Genomic DNA, 17232 nt, shown 5'->3' on the forward strand with positions numbered 1-17232 from the left:
TCTCTATACATCAGAGATGGGTCTCTAGTAGAGCCTCTATAGCAGTGGTCACCAACCTTTTCTGAGTCAAGATCACTTTCGCAGTCAAAAAGCAAGCTGAGATCTACGCTCAGATTATTTTTTTTTACATTAACCTCACACAAACAGTTTTGTAGGAATGAGGTTTGGACAGTAGGCCTAATACATTATCACAACATATTGGCTATATAATTGGCCTGCCAATATTGTTAAACAGACCATATTATATTTCAAAACTGAAGCTTTGATAACAAAATAGATCAGTTGGTTTAGCACTTTTTTATTTTACTGGATTGATGGTTCCTTCATCTGATGGTCAACGAGGTCAAATCACGACGTCAGTGGGCTTCAGGTCGAAAAATCGGAGCTCTAGAAAGATGCCCGAGTTTCCGACTTGAAATTCCCGGGTTGGATGACCGTTCAAAACTATTTTCCCCAACCACCTCTCACGGTGCATGCTCTCGCTTTCATTTACATTTAAGTCATTTAGCAGACGCTCTTATCCAGAGCGACTTACAAATTGGTGCATTCACCTAATGACATCCAGTGGAACAGCCACTTTACAATAGTGCATCTAAATCTTTTAAGGGGGGGGGGGGGGGCTTTCCTTTCCTCCGGTGAGACTGACCAGAGAGAGGGGACATCATCTTCCACCTGATGACGAAACTCGAGTGCACCGCATCTGCCTCATGCACAAATTAATGTTGTTCCTATGACCACAGAAAGTTTAATATTATTTAATATTAAAATCGACACGATGAGCTGCTAATAATAATAAAACGCAGGGCTATCGATACTTGGCTACTCATTCATTGCATTTGTACAGAGTACGGAGAAACGCGTTTTGTAATAGTGTTGAATAAAAACAGTGACAGTGCTGAATTTAAACATGAACTCATTCATAAAAACAGCAGCTCTTTGCTGTATTCGTTGACAGTCTCTCTGTGGTCATGGTTTTAAAAGTTATTAAATCTTACGTAGGCTAGTAGCCTATTAAACTTGGCTGTGGCCAGGGTCATGGAAGCTCTGTAGCCACGGTGATTTGAGCTATCCGATTGGGCAGCGCAGTAGGTGCACTCGATTTAGTCACAGATTTGCCGGTCCACCAGGTAGGCGGAGTTTGTCTCATGAATCAAGTTCACCTACTGGCAACAGCTCAACACGATTTTAAAAAAGGAGCGCAAGCCTTTATCGTTCGTTGGCTTTTCTACAGAAATATTTGGTGATCGACTAGGAATCGCGATCGACCGGCTGGCAACCACTGCTCTATAGTAATACCTTGCCTGAGACCTAAAGTAGTGTTTCCCTCACCCAACCACCATGGTTTTGTTGGCGCGATGGTAAGCACACTAGCGTCAGGATATGAAATGTTGTTGTTCGGTTCTCATGCTGGGTGTGGCAGATGAACTCTGATACACACTGTTCCTGTCAACCAAGTACCTACCTGGCTAAAGTACCACCAGAGCACCAACACTGTTAGACAGTGGGTGTAGTTGGCTGGGTATGGCACAGAGACGGGGTTCCCTGTAACTGAGCGGCTTTTAGTGAGCTAACACTGTGAACCCCCTCCCCATGCCCCCCACACACAAACAAACACACGAGCGCACCATCATGCCAATTCAGAGTTGAGATAAGCGTGCACAACTCAGAGTGTGTGTGTGTGTGTACATGTAGTTCCTAACCAGGGCCAGGACAGAGATGGGATCTGCAGGTCTTGGGGTCAGCACCACTATGAGACGTTCGATGGCAGCTACTTCTACTACCCTGGAACCTGCTCCTACATACTGGCCCAGGACTGCCGCTCAGCCACACCACAGTACACTGTGTGGGTCCATAACAGCCGTGTGTGTGAGGGCAGTGTGTACTCCTGTCCCAGGGCTCTCAGTCTCTTCTTCCCCAACGAGGAGGAGATCCACATCTCTGGATACCAAGTCCACCAGGGGGGCCGCAGGTGGGTGGGATATGGAGGAATGTGTATGTTTTCTGTTGTAATGTGTGTGTGTGTGTGTGTGTGTGTGTGTGTGTGTGTGTGTGTGTGTGTGTGTGTGTGTGTGTGTGTGTGTGTGTGTGTGTGTGTGTGTGTGTGTGTGTGTGTCTGTGTGTGTGTGTGTGTGTTTGTGTGCCTGTGCCTGTGTGCATGTCTGTGTGCAGAGATGGGCAGTATTTGAAACATCTATTTTAATTAAGTATTTTGTCATTTGAATTACACTCCAGTGTATTTTATATTTTCAAAATACTGTAATTTGTATGTTCAAAATACAAAATAATTCTATACCATTTTTTTTTATAGAAGTTCATATTTTGTGTCCACCCTTTCACCCTGCAATGGTATCAGAAGTCTGATAGCACTATGGTGTGATAAAAGTGCGTGCTAAAGGAACTAAATATAAATGTATATGTAAAAATGAACAATTGCAAAGCATGCTGAGTATTATTCTAATGAGCTCCGGCCGAAACAATACACAGTGTGCTTTGAAGTTCTTTTTGGTATGTTCATTTTCACATATACATTTACATATTGGTCATTGAGCAGACACACGTATCCAGAGTGACTTGCTCAACTAAGGTAGTTAAACAACAACATATCACAGTCATAGCCAGTAAAAATATGTTGCTGCTGTTCGGCCAGCCACTTGCAAATGTATAAATTTATTAAAAATACATTACAAAACACATGTATTTTGTAGTTTATTTTGATACATTGATCTTTATGGTATTTTGTATCTGTATTTTGTAATTGTATTTTGAAATGTTTGCCTATCCCTGCATATGTGCATAGGCTGAGCCTGCCCCAAACAATAGGAGGTGTGTTTATAGAGCATCTGGCTGACTACCTTCTGGTGAAGAGTGTGTTTGGCTTCTCTCTGGCGTGGGACGGAGAGAGCGGAGTATATCTGAAGATGTCTGAACAGCACCACGGCACCCCCTGTGGCCTCTGCGGGAACTATAACAACCTGCCCAACGATGACCTCACCACTGCCCGTGGTGAGACACACACACTCACTCACTCACAATACTCACACACACCTCATCAAAGCCCACTGTAAGACTGGACAGATGGGTCCGACCAGCCTCTTATCCTCCTTCCTCCACCCATCTCTTATCCTCTGTCTCAGCACCCAATCATCCTTCCATCACAACCTTTCTCCTCTCAGCACCGTAGGGAACCATTATAGTTATTATTACTGAGGAAGAGGCCGTAGTCCTGTAACATGACCTAGACAGGAGAGGAGAGTGGGAAACGAAGAGGAGAAGAGAGGAGAGAGGGAAAAGAGTACAAAGGGGACAGGAGAGCAGAGAGGAGAAGAGAGGTAGGAAAGGAGACGAGCTGAAAGCAGAGGAGAGGAGAAGAGAGAAAAGTAGAGCAGAGCGTAGCAGAGGGTAGCAGAGGAGAGAAGTTATTTTAATATACAGTCATTATACAGTTATTCTATTATATTGGATTATTTTCAGGCATGTAGAGGAAGGATCCCTAACCGTGTGTGTGCATGTTTCGTGTGTGTGTCTGTGTGTAGGTGTGCAGACAGAGGAGCCAGCAGTGTTTGCTAACAGCTGGTCAGTAGATCTGCCCCATGAGAGAGGCTGTCCTCTGGTGGACATAGACTTCACTGGACCCTGTCACTCTGAGTCTGATATGGACGTAAGAGTTGTCTGTCTGTGTGTGTCTGTCTGTTTGGAACGTATTACTTGAACCTAGGTTCTCAGTGTGCCATAAGACTGTAGAATGATTTTCTGTGTGTATTTTATTATGTTGATGTTTGTGTATGTGTGTGTAGGATGCCATAGAGAAGTGCAGTGCTCTCCTGTTCTTCCCCTTCCTGTCCTGTCATGATAACATTGATCCAAACCCCTACGTGGCCAGCTGTGTCGCCGACCTCTGTGTGTAAGTCACACCCCAGTATATATGTGTGTGTGTGTGTGTGTGTGTGTGTGTGTGTGTGTGTGTGTGTGTGTGTGTGTGTGTGTGTGTGTGTGTGTGTGTGTGTGTGTGTGTGTGTGTGTGTGTGTGTGTGTGTGTGTGTGCGCGTGTGCGTGCGAGAGTGCGTGTGTGCGTGCGTGAGTGAGTTGCCTGTCTGTCTTCTGGCTGACTATTGTCTCACTAAGTGTTGTCTCACTATTCTCTGAATGTTGTGTGAGTGTTGTCTGAGTGTTGTCTGAATGCTCTCTGACAGTTGTCTGAGTGTTGTCTGACTGTTGTCTGAGTATTTCTGACTGTTGTCTGCTGTGATCCAGGTCTGATGATGAGGAGACGTTTTGTCGTGCGTTGGTGGAGTACACACGAGCCTGCAGCCATGTAGGATACCCTGTACGAGAGTGGCGAGACAGCTTCCCTTCCTGCAGTCAGTAGCATTATACTAACCTAACTTAACGATGCAGTCCAGGATCTTAACGGGAAATTTCAAAAATGTTATAGTTCATATTCATCTTCTCCAGCACCACCCCAACATCAACATATGTGAAAATGGCGCGTTTCTACACTACCGTTCAAAAGTTTGGGGTCACTTAGAAATGTCCTTGTTTTTGAAAGAAAAGCACATTTTTTGTCTATTAAAATAACATAAAATTGACCAGAAATACAGTGTAAATATTGTTAATGTTGTAAATAACTATTGTAGCTGGAAACGGCTGATTTTTGATGGAATATCTACAAAAGCGTACAGAGGCCCATTATTAGCTACCATCACTCCTGTGTTCCAATGGCATTTTGTGTTAGCTAATCCAAGTTTATCATTTTAAAAGGCTAATTGATCATTAGAAAACCCTTTTGCAATTATGTTAGCACAGCTGAAAACTGTAGTCCTGATTAAAGAAGCAATAAAACTGGCCTTCTTTAGACTAGTTGAGTATCTGGAGCATCAGCATTTGTGGGTTCGATTACAGATTCAAAATGGCTAGGAACAAAGACTTTCTTCTGAAACTCGTCAGTCTCTTCTTGTTCTGAGAAATGAAGGCTATCCCATGCGAGAAATTGCCAAGAAACTGAAGATCTGGTACAACGCTGTGTACTTTCTGTATGTTTTATGGAAATAATATATATGAAGATAAGTGTTTCCAAGGACATCATCGGTGTGCATCATGTGATTTTAACCAATTATAAGTAGGCTTTGCCTACTAATCGCCTACTAGGTGCCTACTAATTGGTTGATGATGTCATTGGAAACACTTATCTTCCTCTATCTTTTTTATTACAAAACATAGATACGCGCAATTTTCACATATGTTGATGTTGCGGTGGTGCTGGAGATGACTATTAAGTAGGGGGGAAAAATCTATTTCCCATTCCGCACAACTAATTTGCAACATATTGTACGAATTGGATTCGTTGCATATCATACAAATTGCCAAAACAATTATGAGAATAATCTTTTGCATGACGAAACATATCATACGAAATGGATGACGGAGTACACAACTGGATGATGTAGTACACAGTAAACGGGGACCCGTTTTGGCTCGTTTGCACCACTTCCAAAACTACTGGCTGAAATGTTCTAAAAGTTCTGGAGCATAACATTAACCCCAACCTTTAATTGACAGTTAGCTAAATTATTACTGCAGTAAGTTCTTCATTTGACTGTTCCGTAGATGATGGTTGTGAGGAGAGTTTTGTCCATAGAGACTGTATTAGCTGCTGCCCTCCCACCTGTACCTTTGACAAGGAATGTCTGGGAACCAACTTGCACTGTCTGGACGGATGCTACTGCCCTGACGGTACACACAAACACACTTATCCACACACGTCGCATGCACACACGCACACACACACTCCATCTCACCCTCTGTGTCCGACTATTTTAGGGTTGATTCTACAGAATGGGACGTGTATAGCAGTGTCTCAGTGTCCTTGTGTCTATCACGGCACCTCATACACACAGGGACACACTCTGGAGCAGGGCTGCAGCGTCTGGTGAGTGTGTGTGTGTGTGACTTGTGTGTGGGTGTGTTTGTGTGTCGCTAACCTGTCGTGTATTTACAGTGTGTGTATGGGAGGAGTGTGGAACTGCACAGAGAACAACTGTTCAGGTGAGCTAACCTCTGAAGTCATATGATCAGAAACTCATATGCTGAATGATCCAATGTCACACATTTCAATGCCTGCCGGTCTGCCTGCCTGCCTGCCTACCTTCTTCTTTCTTTCTCTCTCTATCTCTCTCTCTCAGCGGAGTGTTCAGTAGTCGGTGATGTGTTTGTGACGTCGTTCGATGGGAGGATGTTCCTGCAGCCGGGGGCGTGTCAGTACGTCTTGGTTAAGAGCCGTATTGGCAACAGATTCACTGTTACCGTTCAGTACACCGCCTGCACAGAGGTAACACACACACACAAACACATATTGCAGTATACCACCTTCACATAGGTAACACACACACAATCTGAAACAATCTTGTGTGTGTGTGTGTGTGTGTGTGTGTGTGTGTGTGTGTGTGTGTGTGTGTGTGTGTGTGTGTGTGTGTGTGTGTGTGTGTGTGTGTGTGTGTGTGTACAGGCCCAGCAGCAGGCGTGTATCCAGTCGGTGACAGTGGTACTGGATGAAAATGTTAGTCACCAGGTGACTCTGACCCGAGAGGGGGAGGTGCTTATAGGGGTCAACCCCGCTCCCACCTTACCCTACACCGATGGTACGATACAATCAACTTACAATTGATACTCCTATCATTACTTCTGATAATATGCAGTATGATACGGATAACATCAGGTATAGAGAGAACAGTAATGGTCCCAACACAGCCTTGTGGAACACCTTATTTAACATCAGATTTAATACAGTGGGGAGAACAAGTATTTGATACACTGCCGATTTTGCAGGTTTTCCTACTTACAAAGCATGTAGAGGTCTGTAATGTTTATCATAGGTACACTTCAACTATGAGAGACGGAATCTAAAACAAAAATCCAGAAAATCACATTGTATGATTTTTAAGTAATTAATTTGCATTTTATTGCATGACATAAGTATTTGATACATCAGAAAAGCAGAACTTAATATTTGGTACAGAAACCTTTGTTTGCAATTACAGAGATCATACGTTTCCTGTAGTTCTTGACTAGGTTTGCACACACTGCAGCAGGGATTTTGGCCCACTCCTCCCTACAGATCTTCTCCAGATCCTTCAGGTTTCGGGGCTGTCGCTGGGCAATACGGACTTTCAGCTCCCTCCAAAGATTTTCTATTGGGTTCAGGTCTGGAGACTGGCTAGGCCACTCCAGGACCTTGAGATGCTTCTTACGGAGCCACTCCTTAGTTGCCATGGCTGTGTGCTTCGTGTCGTTGTCATGCTGGAAGACCCAGCCACGACCCATCTTCAATGCTCTTACTGAGGGAAGGAGGTTGTTGGCCAAGATCTCGCGATACATGGCCCCATCCATCCTCCCCTCAATACGGTGCAGTCGTCCTGTCCCCTTTGCAGAAAAGCATCCCCAAAGAATGATGTTTCCACCTCCATGCTTCACGGTTGGGATGGTGTTCTTGGGGTTGTACTCATACTTCTTCTTCCTCCAAACACGGCGAGTGGAGTTAGACCAAAAAGCTATATTTTTGTCTCATCAGACCACATGACCTTCTCCCATTCCTCCTCTGGATCATCCAGATGGTCATTGGCAAACTTCAGACAGGCCTGGACATGCACTGGCTTAAGCAGGGGGACCTTGCGTGCGCTGCAGGATTTTAATCCATGACGGCGTAGTGTGTTACTAATGGTTTTCTTTGAGACTGTGGTCCCAGCTCTCTTCAGGTCATTGACCAGGTCCTGCCGTGTAGTTCTGGGCTGATCCCTCACCTTCCTCATGATCATTGATGCCCCACGAGGTGAAATCTTGCATGGAGCCCCAGACCGAGGGTGATTGACCGTCATCTTGAACTTCTTCCATTTTCTAATAATTGCGCCAACAGTTGTTTCCTTCTCACCAAGCTGCTTGCCTATTGTCCTGTAGCCCATCCCAGCCTTGTGCAGGTCTACAATTTTATCCCTGATGTCCTTACACAGCTCTCTGGTCTTGGCCATTGTGGAGAGGTTGGAATCTGTTTGATTGTGTGTGGACAGGTGTCTTTTATACAGGTAACGAGTTCAAACAGGTGCAGTTAATACAGGTAATGAGTGGAGAACAGGAGGGCTTCTTAAAGAAAAACTAACAGGTCTGTGAGAGCCGGAATTCTTACTGGTTGGTAGGTGATCAAATACTTATGTCATGCAATAAAATGCAAATTAATTATTTAAAAATCATACAATGTGATTTTCTGGATTTTTGTTTTAGATTCCGTCTCTCACAGTTGAAGTGTACCTATGATAAAAATTACAGACCTCTACAGGCTTTGTAAGTAGGAAAACCTGCAAAATCGGCAGTGTATCAAATACTTGTTCTCCCCACTGTATGTGTTTATGTGAGTAGATGTAGTGGAGGTGCAGAGGCTAACATCGGTGTTCGTCCAGCTGAGGACCTTGCTTGGACTGCGTCTGCAGTATGACGGGCGTGGTGGGCGCGTCTACCTACAACTGGACAGCCAATGGCGAGGGAACACGCTGGGCCTTTGTGGAACCTTCAACGGAAATCTTCGGGACGACTTCCTGTAAGGAAACTACTTCCTCTCATATTGACTCCTAAATGTTCTTTGGAGAAAAGGTTTAGGGCATTTCTATCTGAGGCATTTGAGTAAAAGAGTATTACATTAAGTATATTCATGACATTTTGGTCTGTGTGCGTATAGTTCTCCAGCAGGGATGATAGAGGGGACTCCCCAGCTCCATGCTAACTCCTGGAGGGTCTCATCTGCTTGCTCCGCCCCCATCAACCAGCCAATCATCGACCCCTGTGAGATGAACCAGCACAACGGTAACCTCTCACCGCTGACCTCAAAACTCTAACCCTGACCTTCACTGACTGCTTGATATATCTTCACGTTTTGCTGCAGCCATATCCTCTCAAAAGCTGAGAAGTGTGTGTGTGTGTGTTACAGTGTTCTATGCCTCTCTATGTGAGGTTTTGTTGGGGAGTGTGTTTTCTCCCTGCCATGGTTACGTCAGTCCCAGTGTGTACCAGCAACAGTGTCGCTACCAGGCATGTCGCTGTGGAAACACCTGTCTGTGTACGGCCTTGGCCCACTACACTTACCTCTGCTCCAAACACCATGTTGCTGTCAACTACAGGGCCCACGTCTCAGAGTGTGGTGAGTCTGGGCAGTGGAGAGCTGGAGAATGATATATCTGTGTGTAACGGTGGTGTGTCTACACTGTAAAAAGTAGGTTACTGTACATTTACAGTAAAATACTGGCAGCACAGAAGTCAGTAAATTACTGTAGATTTACAGGACCTTTACTGGAACATATATTTACAGCCTATTACTGTAACACCTGACTACAGCAACATGCTGTATTTCTAGAATGTACAGTGCATTACTTGAAGCACAGCGGTTAGTAAACTGTAGCAGATTTACAGTGCAGGCAGCTAGTCCCAATGATGGGCAGTATTTCTGTTACGTAGTATTTGATATACAATGAGCTCCGAAAGTATTTGGACAGTGACAATTTTGTTGTTGTTTTGGCTCTGTACTTCAGCACCTTGGATTTGAAATGATACAATGACTATGAGGTTAAAGTGCCGACTGTCAGCTTTATTTTGAGGGTATTTACATCCGTATCGGGTGAACCGTTTAGAAGTTACAGCACTTTTTGTACATAGTCCCCCCCCATTTTAGGGGACCAAATGTATTGGGACAATTTCGCTTTATATGTGTATTAAATTACTAAAAAGTTAAGTATTTGACCCCATATTCATAGCATACAATGAGTACATCAAGCTTGTGACTACACATTTGTTGGATGCATTTGCTGTTTGTTTTGGTTGTGTTTCAGATTATTTTGTGCCCAATAGAAATGAATGGCAAATTATGTATTGTGTCATTTTGAAGTCACTTTTATTGTAAATAAGAACAGAATATGTTTCTTAACACTTCTACATTAATGGGAAGGAATCCTGAATAATGACGTGTGAGAAAGTTACAGAGGCATAAATATCATACCCCCCCAAAAATGCTAACCTCCCCTGTTATTGTAATGGTGAGAGGTTAACATGTCTTGGGGGTAGGATATTTGTGCGTCGGTACCTTTCTCACTCATCATTATTCTAGATGCCTAAACACAGACTTCCAAACTGGCCGTGATTACAGGGCAAAACAGACCAAAAGGACTTGGCAAAACACTTAACCTGTAAAGGTTTAAGACTTGATGCCACTCTGATCTGTTCCATATCCACATGCAATTGTTAGAGCACTACTACCACATACTGTTTGAGTTCAATTGGTACAGCATTCTCACTAATTTACAAGGCACGCCTCAAAATATGTTAATAATCCAGCAACTCTTTCCCCCCCCACAATGCAACATAATTTCCAGAATACTGCACTACATATACAACAAAACCACAATAAAGTACTTTATTGTTAAATTGTATTGTAATAAAATTGAATATGTAATTATATTTTACTGCAGCATACCAATGAATATTTGGTGTTTTATATCACTTGCACTTGTAATGCCCTTAACAAAGGTGTCTAAACTGGCAATGACTACAGGGAAAAACAGATCAAAAGGACATGGCTAAACACTAGTGAAGTTAGGTTTGATACCAGAGCTCAGAGAAATGCGTTGAATTCGCTAAGCAGCTAACTTCGAAGCAGTGTGCCGATGCACGTATGACTTCATCAGAAGTACGTCATCAATGACGTCTGAAGCTTCATTTGATCAAGTGCTTTTTCAAACTGTGTGTTGCAAAATACGAGATCCCACTGATTGCACCATGGTTCTAGTGCCTTCTTCCATTAAAAGCTGCATTCAAACACCGAACTTACAAATATATAGTTAGGAGTTTGTCCATCAAATTTCACTTGACTGGTATCTTTAGCAGGTAGAGTAGGGTACTATGGAACATTCAGGGATGTGAGGGAACGTACGGCCCAGTACATCACCGGGGCCAAGCTTCCTGCCATTCAGGACCTCTATACCAGGTGGTGTCAGAGGAAGTTCTTTAAAATGGTCAAATACTCCAGCCACCCTAGTCATAGACTGTTCTCTCTGCTACCGCACGGCAAGCGGTACCGGAGCGCCAAGTCTAAGTCCAATAGGCTTCTAAACAGCTTCTACCCGCAAGCCATAAGACTCCTGAACAGCTAATCAAATGGCTACCCAGAACATTTTATTTTATTTTATTTGATGAGGTCGAATCCCGTTGAAGGAACAGTATTTAAAAAATAGTTTATGTGAAACCACACTTTCTGCACTGTTGTTCAAATAATTGGTTTTAATTAGTATAGTATAACATTCTGTCTTAAGCATCCTAAATAACACCATAGATTCAGTTAAAAAAATTGTAAACTTGAAGGGAAAAAAGTGAAGCATGATGTAAACCTGGTATTCTGCTCGAAAATAGGCTACTAAAGCCAACGACTTGCCGCTGTGCCACAAAGTTTTAATGAAAACTAGATATTCACATGCTGCTATTTATTGCTGACCAGCAGAGTTCACTAATGTGCATTTTGAGCATACAATGAAAGTCAGAGTAATTAACAATTGTTTGGCACATTTTTAGGTTTGAGACTTTCTGCCACTGATCTGTTTCCTACACATATTCAATTGTTAGGAAACTACTGCCACATTTCACTTAAATTGGTACAGCACTCTCACTGACGGGTGCAACAAATATAGCCTCTTACAAGGCATGCCTCAAAATTTGTTATTGAGCCAGAAACAACAATACCATGCATCCACTACTGTTCAAAAGGTTTTTGGCGGTACAAAAATACGGTATGATACTGTGTTCTGTGATGTACAGCTTTCTCACTTACGAGTGCAACAAATATAGCTTCTTACAAGGCACACCTCCAAATATGTTAATGAGCCAGACATTCTTTTCCCGTCCACAACATTTTCCCACAATGCACCATAATTCACAGTATGCTACTGTAAATATACAGCAACATTTTACAGCAGTGTAGCGGAATGCCATTGAGCCCCCATAATGCATTGCTCTTTACAGTACTGCACTGTACTGTAATGTAGAATTACAGTAGCTAACCGTATATTTCTGGCTGTAAAGTTACAGAAATTTGTTACAGTGTAGGTGGTGTGACGGAGATGTGTAACTCAGGTGTGTGTGTGTGTGTAGGGGTGGTGTGTATGGGTGGGATGCTGTTCCAGTCCTGTGTGTCGTCCTGTGGCCGCTCGTGCCGCTCCCTCTCCAGCGGAGAGACCTGTAACCATGACGACTGTGCTGAGGGGTGTGGCTGCACAGAGGGCAGTTACTACGATGACGTAAGACAACGCTGCGTTCAGCCGTAAGACTCCGCCCTCTTACACATTATCACCTAACATGCATCTTGCCTGGCTATCCAAACCCCTTGCTTCGGTAAAACACTATGCCACGTCCATGGACGTTAGTTTCTTGTCCGCAATTAGTCTGGATCTTAGTATCTCCACGATGATTTCTGGAACGCAAACCCATTCTAACCGTTCTGATTGTTCCCAGAAACCGATGGGTGGGACCAGAGCCAGAACCCACGTTTGTAAAGCAGCATTTAGAAAATTCATCATAGGCTTTGATACCCGATTGCTTAGAAATTATTAAATCGCTGTTGACTTTGTTTTGTACAACAACCCAAATTTTGACATCACCACAAACGACTTCAATGATGGCACTCTCAGACTGAAGTATGTAGCAAACATAGAGCAGTGGAAGAATTCAGTTTGAGTCGTCAGGCACGTATACACCATAATCTTGATCAAAGCACATTATCATCATCATCATCGTCAAACACATAGGACTTGACCCTTCCATCATCCTCTCCTCTTTTCTCTCTCAGGTCTCAGTGTCATTGTTACTCTATTGGCGGGGTGTCCCAGCCAGGAGAGGTGTCCTTCAGCGCCGCCGGCCCTTGGTAATTAGCCACACACACACTAACCCTGCTACAAAGAGGGTTCATAGAGAGGTTATAGAGAGTTCACTTCACAGACATAACACCCTTTAACTTCTCTGGGATATTTGGGACACTAATGTCCCACTTGACTAAAGCCAGTAAAAATCCAGAGCGCCAAATTCAAATAAATGACTATAAAAATCCAACTTTCATGAAATCACACATGAAAGACACCAAATTAAAGCTACACTTGTTGTGAATCCAGCCAACATGTCTAATTTCAAAAAGGTTTTACGGCAAAAGCACACCAAACGATTACGTTAGGTCAGTACATAGCCACAGAAAAACACAGCCATTTTCCAGCCAAAGAGAGGAGTAACAAAAAGCAGAAATAGAGATAAAATGAATCACTAACCTTTGATGATCTTCATCAGATGACACTCATAGGACTTCATGTTACACAATACATGTATGTTTTGTTCGGTAAAGTTCATATCCAAAAATCTGAGTTTAGGCGGGACGCTACTGTCTCACTTGGCCAAAAGCCAGAGAAAAGGCAGAGCGCCATATTCAAATAAATTACTATAAAAATCAAACTTTCATTAAATCACACATGAAAGATACCAAATTAAAGCTACACTGGTTGTGAATCCAGCCAACATGTCAGAATTCAAATAGGCTTTTCGGCGAAAGCAAACGATGCTACTATCTGAGTTAGCACCATTGTAAACAAAGAGAGATAAGCATATTTCAACCCTGCAGGTGCGACATAAAACGCAGAAATAAAAATATAATTCCAATATTTCCCATAAACATCACAAATGGTCCTTTTGTTCGATGCAATTCCGTCGATATATATCCAAAATGTTAATTTATTTGGCGCGTTTGATCCAGAAAGACACCGGTTCCAACTCGTGAAACATGACTACAAAATATCTCAAAAGTTACCTGTAAACTTTGCCAAAACATTTCAAACTACTTTTGTAATACAACTTTAGGTATTTTTTAACGTAAATAATCGATAAAATTGAAGACGGGATGATCTGTGTTCAATACAGGATTAAAACAATCTGTAGCATGCTTTCTGGTCACGCGCCTCTATCTAACAGTACACAACAAGTGACCCTGATTCAAAATGGCCGTACTTCTTCATTACACAAAGGAAAAACCCTCAACCAATTTCTAAAGACTGTTGACATCCAGTGGAAGCGGTAGGAACTGCAAGAAGGTCAATTAGAAATCTGTATTCCCAATGAAAATCCATTGAAAAGAGAGTGACCTCAAAAAAAGAAAATCTGAATGGTTTGTCCTCGGGGTTTCGCCTGCTAAATAAGTTCTGTTATGTCACAGACATGATTCAAACAGTTTTAGAAACTTCAGAGTATTTTCTATCCAAATCTACTAACAATATGCATATCTTATCTTCTGGGGATGAGTAGCTGGCAGTTGAATTTGGGTACGCTTTTCATCCAAACGTGAAAATGCTGCCCCCTATCCTAGAGAAGTTAAACAATCTCACTGATTGGTAACGTTAGAGCTCTGAAAAATGTTTATTCTCTTTCTCCCGCTCTGTCTCCCATCAATAGCCTTTGCAGGAATGGAAGGATGGAGTGTGTACCAGAAGAAAGAGGTAAACCAACCATCCCTCTCCTATTCAGGGCGGCAGGTAGCCTAGTGGTTAGAGCATTGGGCCAGTAACTGAAATGTTGTTAGATCAAATCCCTGAGCTGACAAGGTAAAAATCTGTCATTCTGCCCCTGAACAAGGCAGTTAACCCACTGTTCCTAGGTCGTCATTTGTTCTTAACTGACTTGCCTAGTTAAAAAAGTGTTTTTATTTTCCTCTCCATCCATCCATCCATCAACAAAGCTCTGTTTCTGAATGACTTCTGTCTTTGTGTTTTAGAGCCGGAGCGAGGCCAGTGTCCGGAGGGAAAGGTGTTCCACGGCTGTTCTGAGCCCCAGGGGGTCCAGGGGGTGGTGGCTTGGCGAGGAGGTGTGGCCTGTGAGCTCACCTGTCGGAACCTGATGTTGAACCTCACCTGTCCTCCCACCACGCCCTGCATATCTGGCTGTGTCTGCCCACCTGGGTAGGGTGTGTGTCTGTGTGTTAGTTTAACTCTTTAAAAAAAACTAGAGGCGATTGGCGCACCCTTCAAACTAATTAACATGATAACATGATAAAAAAATCAGTCTGTTTAAGTTAGAAATATCAGTTTTTTTGTATGGGCTGCGTCTCAATCCAACACATCCTCCAATGTCGGCCTTCCGCATCTGCTGTGGAAAGTGGCAGAGCTATAGTGCTGTTTGTCAGACCTGGAGACATCCCGAAAATCGGTCTTCTCACAAAAAAATGTCTGTAGCATCCGAACGGTTTGGCCTAAAACACTATGGAAAGATAAGGCTCACGAAGATGATGGTGTTCTCCGTTTTGTAGCATCCAAACCGTTTAGGGTACAAACTAATATCAGGGGAGGGGAGACTCGTTCTATGACCGCCACAAGTGTCACAGGACTCGTCCGAAGGCAACCCTAAAATTCCAAATCAAATAGCTAAATTATCCATCTTAAAACAATTCTGTATGTTAGCTTAAAATTACCCCCCCATGCTTAGATTTTTAACACAGAAAAAAGTACTTTATTAACACACACATGCTTGAGCCCTGATTGTTGTAATGGTTCTACCTGACTGTGTGTGTGTGTGTGTGTGTGTGTGTGTGTGTGTGTGTGTGTGTGTGTGTGTGTGTGTGTGTGTGTGTGTGTGTGTGTGTGTGTGTGTGTGTGTGTGTGTGTGTGTGTGTGTGTGTGTGTGTGTGTGTGTGTGTGTGTGTGTGTGTGTAGGCTGGTTCTGCACCGTGGGGAGTGTTACTACCCAGAGAACTGTCCCTGTGCCTGGCTGGGCCTGGAGTATCTGCCAGGAGAGACCGTCGACACCCCCTGTTACAGATGGTAAGACCCCCCATACCTCCCTTAAAGGAATACTCGACCCAAAAGCAATATTTTGGTATTTGTTTCATCAGTCCATTATTGATATAGTCCCAAAATGTTTTGCATGTCAGAAATAGCGTTTTCAAAATATACAGTATAACTTTCATAATACAGAAATACAGCCGGTATGATGCACATTGCCTCAGTACTGGTACTCCTTGTACAGTATATAGCCTTGTTATTGTTATTTTATTGTGTTACTATTTCCTTTTTTAATTTAGAAAATATTTTTCTTACTTTTTAACTCTGTATCGTTGGGAATGGGCTCGTAAGTAAGCATTTCACTGTAAAATCTTCACATGTTGTATTCGGTGTATGGCACCAATACAATTTGATTTGATGCCGGCTGTATTTCTGTATTTTGAAAGTGATATATCTTGAAAACTTGATTTCTGACATGCAAAACATTTTGGGACTATATTAACAATGGACTAATGAAACAAATACCAAAAGATAGTTTTTTGGTGTATGTTTCCATTAAGGATTGTTAAATGCTGTTAACATGAAAATATAATAGAGCACTAGTATCCTAAATATTGTTCAAATGCTCAATTGTGTTTCATTTACTGTCTTCTCTTTGTCTTTATTTTTGTCTGTATGTTTTCTCCCCCTCTGTCTATCTATCTCTCCCTGTCTCTGTCTCTCTCCAGTGTGTGTCACCGGGGGTATTTTAACTGTAATTACTCTCCGTGTCCGGCAGTATGTACGGTCTACAGCGACAGACACTACCACACCTTCGACGGCCTGGAGTATGACTACCACTCGGACTGTCAGGTCTACTTACTCAAGGTGTGTGTGTGTGTGTGTGTGTGTGTTTTTTTTATGAACCTTTATTGAACCTGGGAAACCCACTAAGACCAGAGTTTCATTTACAATGTTGCCCTGAGAACAGCAGTTCAAGCAATGTGAGCAACACATTTAAGCAGGATCACAACACAATTACAGTTACATAATTTCAAATAAATTACTTTACATTCAAAAGGGCAGTAGAAACAAATACATACAATCAATCAATACAAGTGCAGTTTTCATAGATTTTTTATTTTTCTTCCCTAAATTCACCTTTTGGGACCAAAGAATAAAGTTTTAGAGTGACCTGTAGGTCATCCAGGACGGCGGGACATAGTACCTGAAAGCAGTCTTCCCCAACTCAGAGGAGACCCGTGGAACCTCTAGTACCAACCACTCTAGAAACTGAGTCTTATAGTTACTAGATTTCCAATTTAGAAGTGAGGTGAAATAGTATGGGAGTTTCTGGAGAAGTGCTTTATATATGAATAATAGCTAACGTTGGGCCCTTCTGGTAGTCAGAGTCTCCCAGCCAACA

At 42.7% G+C, this 17232-nt stretch overlaps 1 protein-coding gene across 1 annotated transcript in view; it reads left to right on the forward strand.

Annotated features, from left to right (window-relative positions):
• The window catches only part of LOC139540006 (otogelin-like protein), a 65028-nt gene that overhangs the window by 13274 nt on the left and 34522 nt on the right, over window positions 1-17232 (forward strand). Inside the window, exons 6-24 of the mRNA XM_071343493.1 lie at window positions 1693-1969; window positions 2798-3003; window positions 3534-3658; window positions 3795-3901; window positions 4252-4358; window positions 5605-5730; window positions 5818-5926; window positions 5996-6042; window positions 6180-6325; window positions 6503-6635; window positions 8404-8581; window positions 8720-8844; window positions 8969-9178; window positions 12172-12340; window positions 12866-12940; window positions 14506-14549; window positions 14825-15008; window positions 15759-15866; window positions 16556-16694. Of these exons, the coding sequence (XP_071199594.1) occupies window positions 1693-1969; window positions 2798-3003; window positions 3534-3658; window positions 3795-3901; window positions 4252-4358; window positions 5605-5730; window positions 5818-5926; window positions 5996-6042; window positions 6180-6325; window positions 6503-6635; window positions 8404-8581; window positions 8720-8844; window positions 8969-9178; window positions 12172-12340; window positions 12866-12940; window positions 14506-14549; window positions 14825-15008; window positions 15759-15866; window positions 16556-16694 (2615 nt within the window). The remainder of the gene's footprint in view (window positions 1-1692; window positions 1970-2797; window positions 3004-3533; window positions 3659-3794; window positions 3902-4251; window positions 4359-5604; window positions 5731-5817; window positions 5927-5995; window positions 6043-6179; window positions 6326-6502; window positions 6636-8403; window positions 8582-8719; window positions 8845-8968; window positions 9179-12171; window positions 12341-12865; window positions 12941-14505; window positions 14550-14824; window positions 15009-15758; window positions 15867-16555; window positions 16695-17232) is intronic.

This window comes from Salvelinus alpinus, chromosome 15 (assembly GCF_045679555.1).
Source record: "Salvelinus alpinus chromosome 15, SLU_Salpinus.1, whole genome shotgun sequence".
In the NCBI taxonomy this organism is placed as follows: domain Eukaryota; kingdom Metazoa; phylum Chordata; class Actinopteri; order Salmoniformes; family Salmonidae; genus Salvelinus; species Salvelinus alpinus.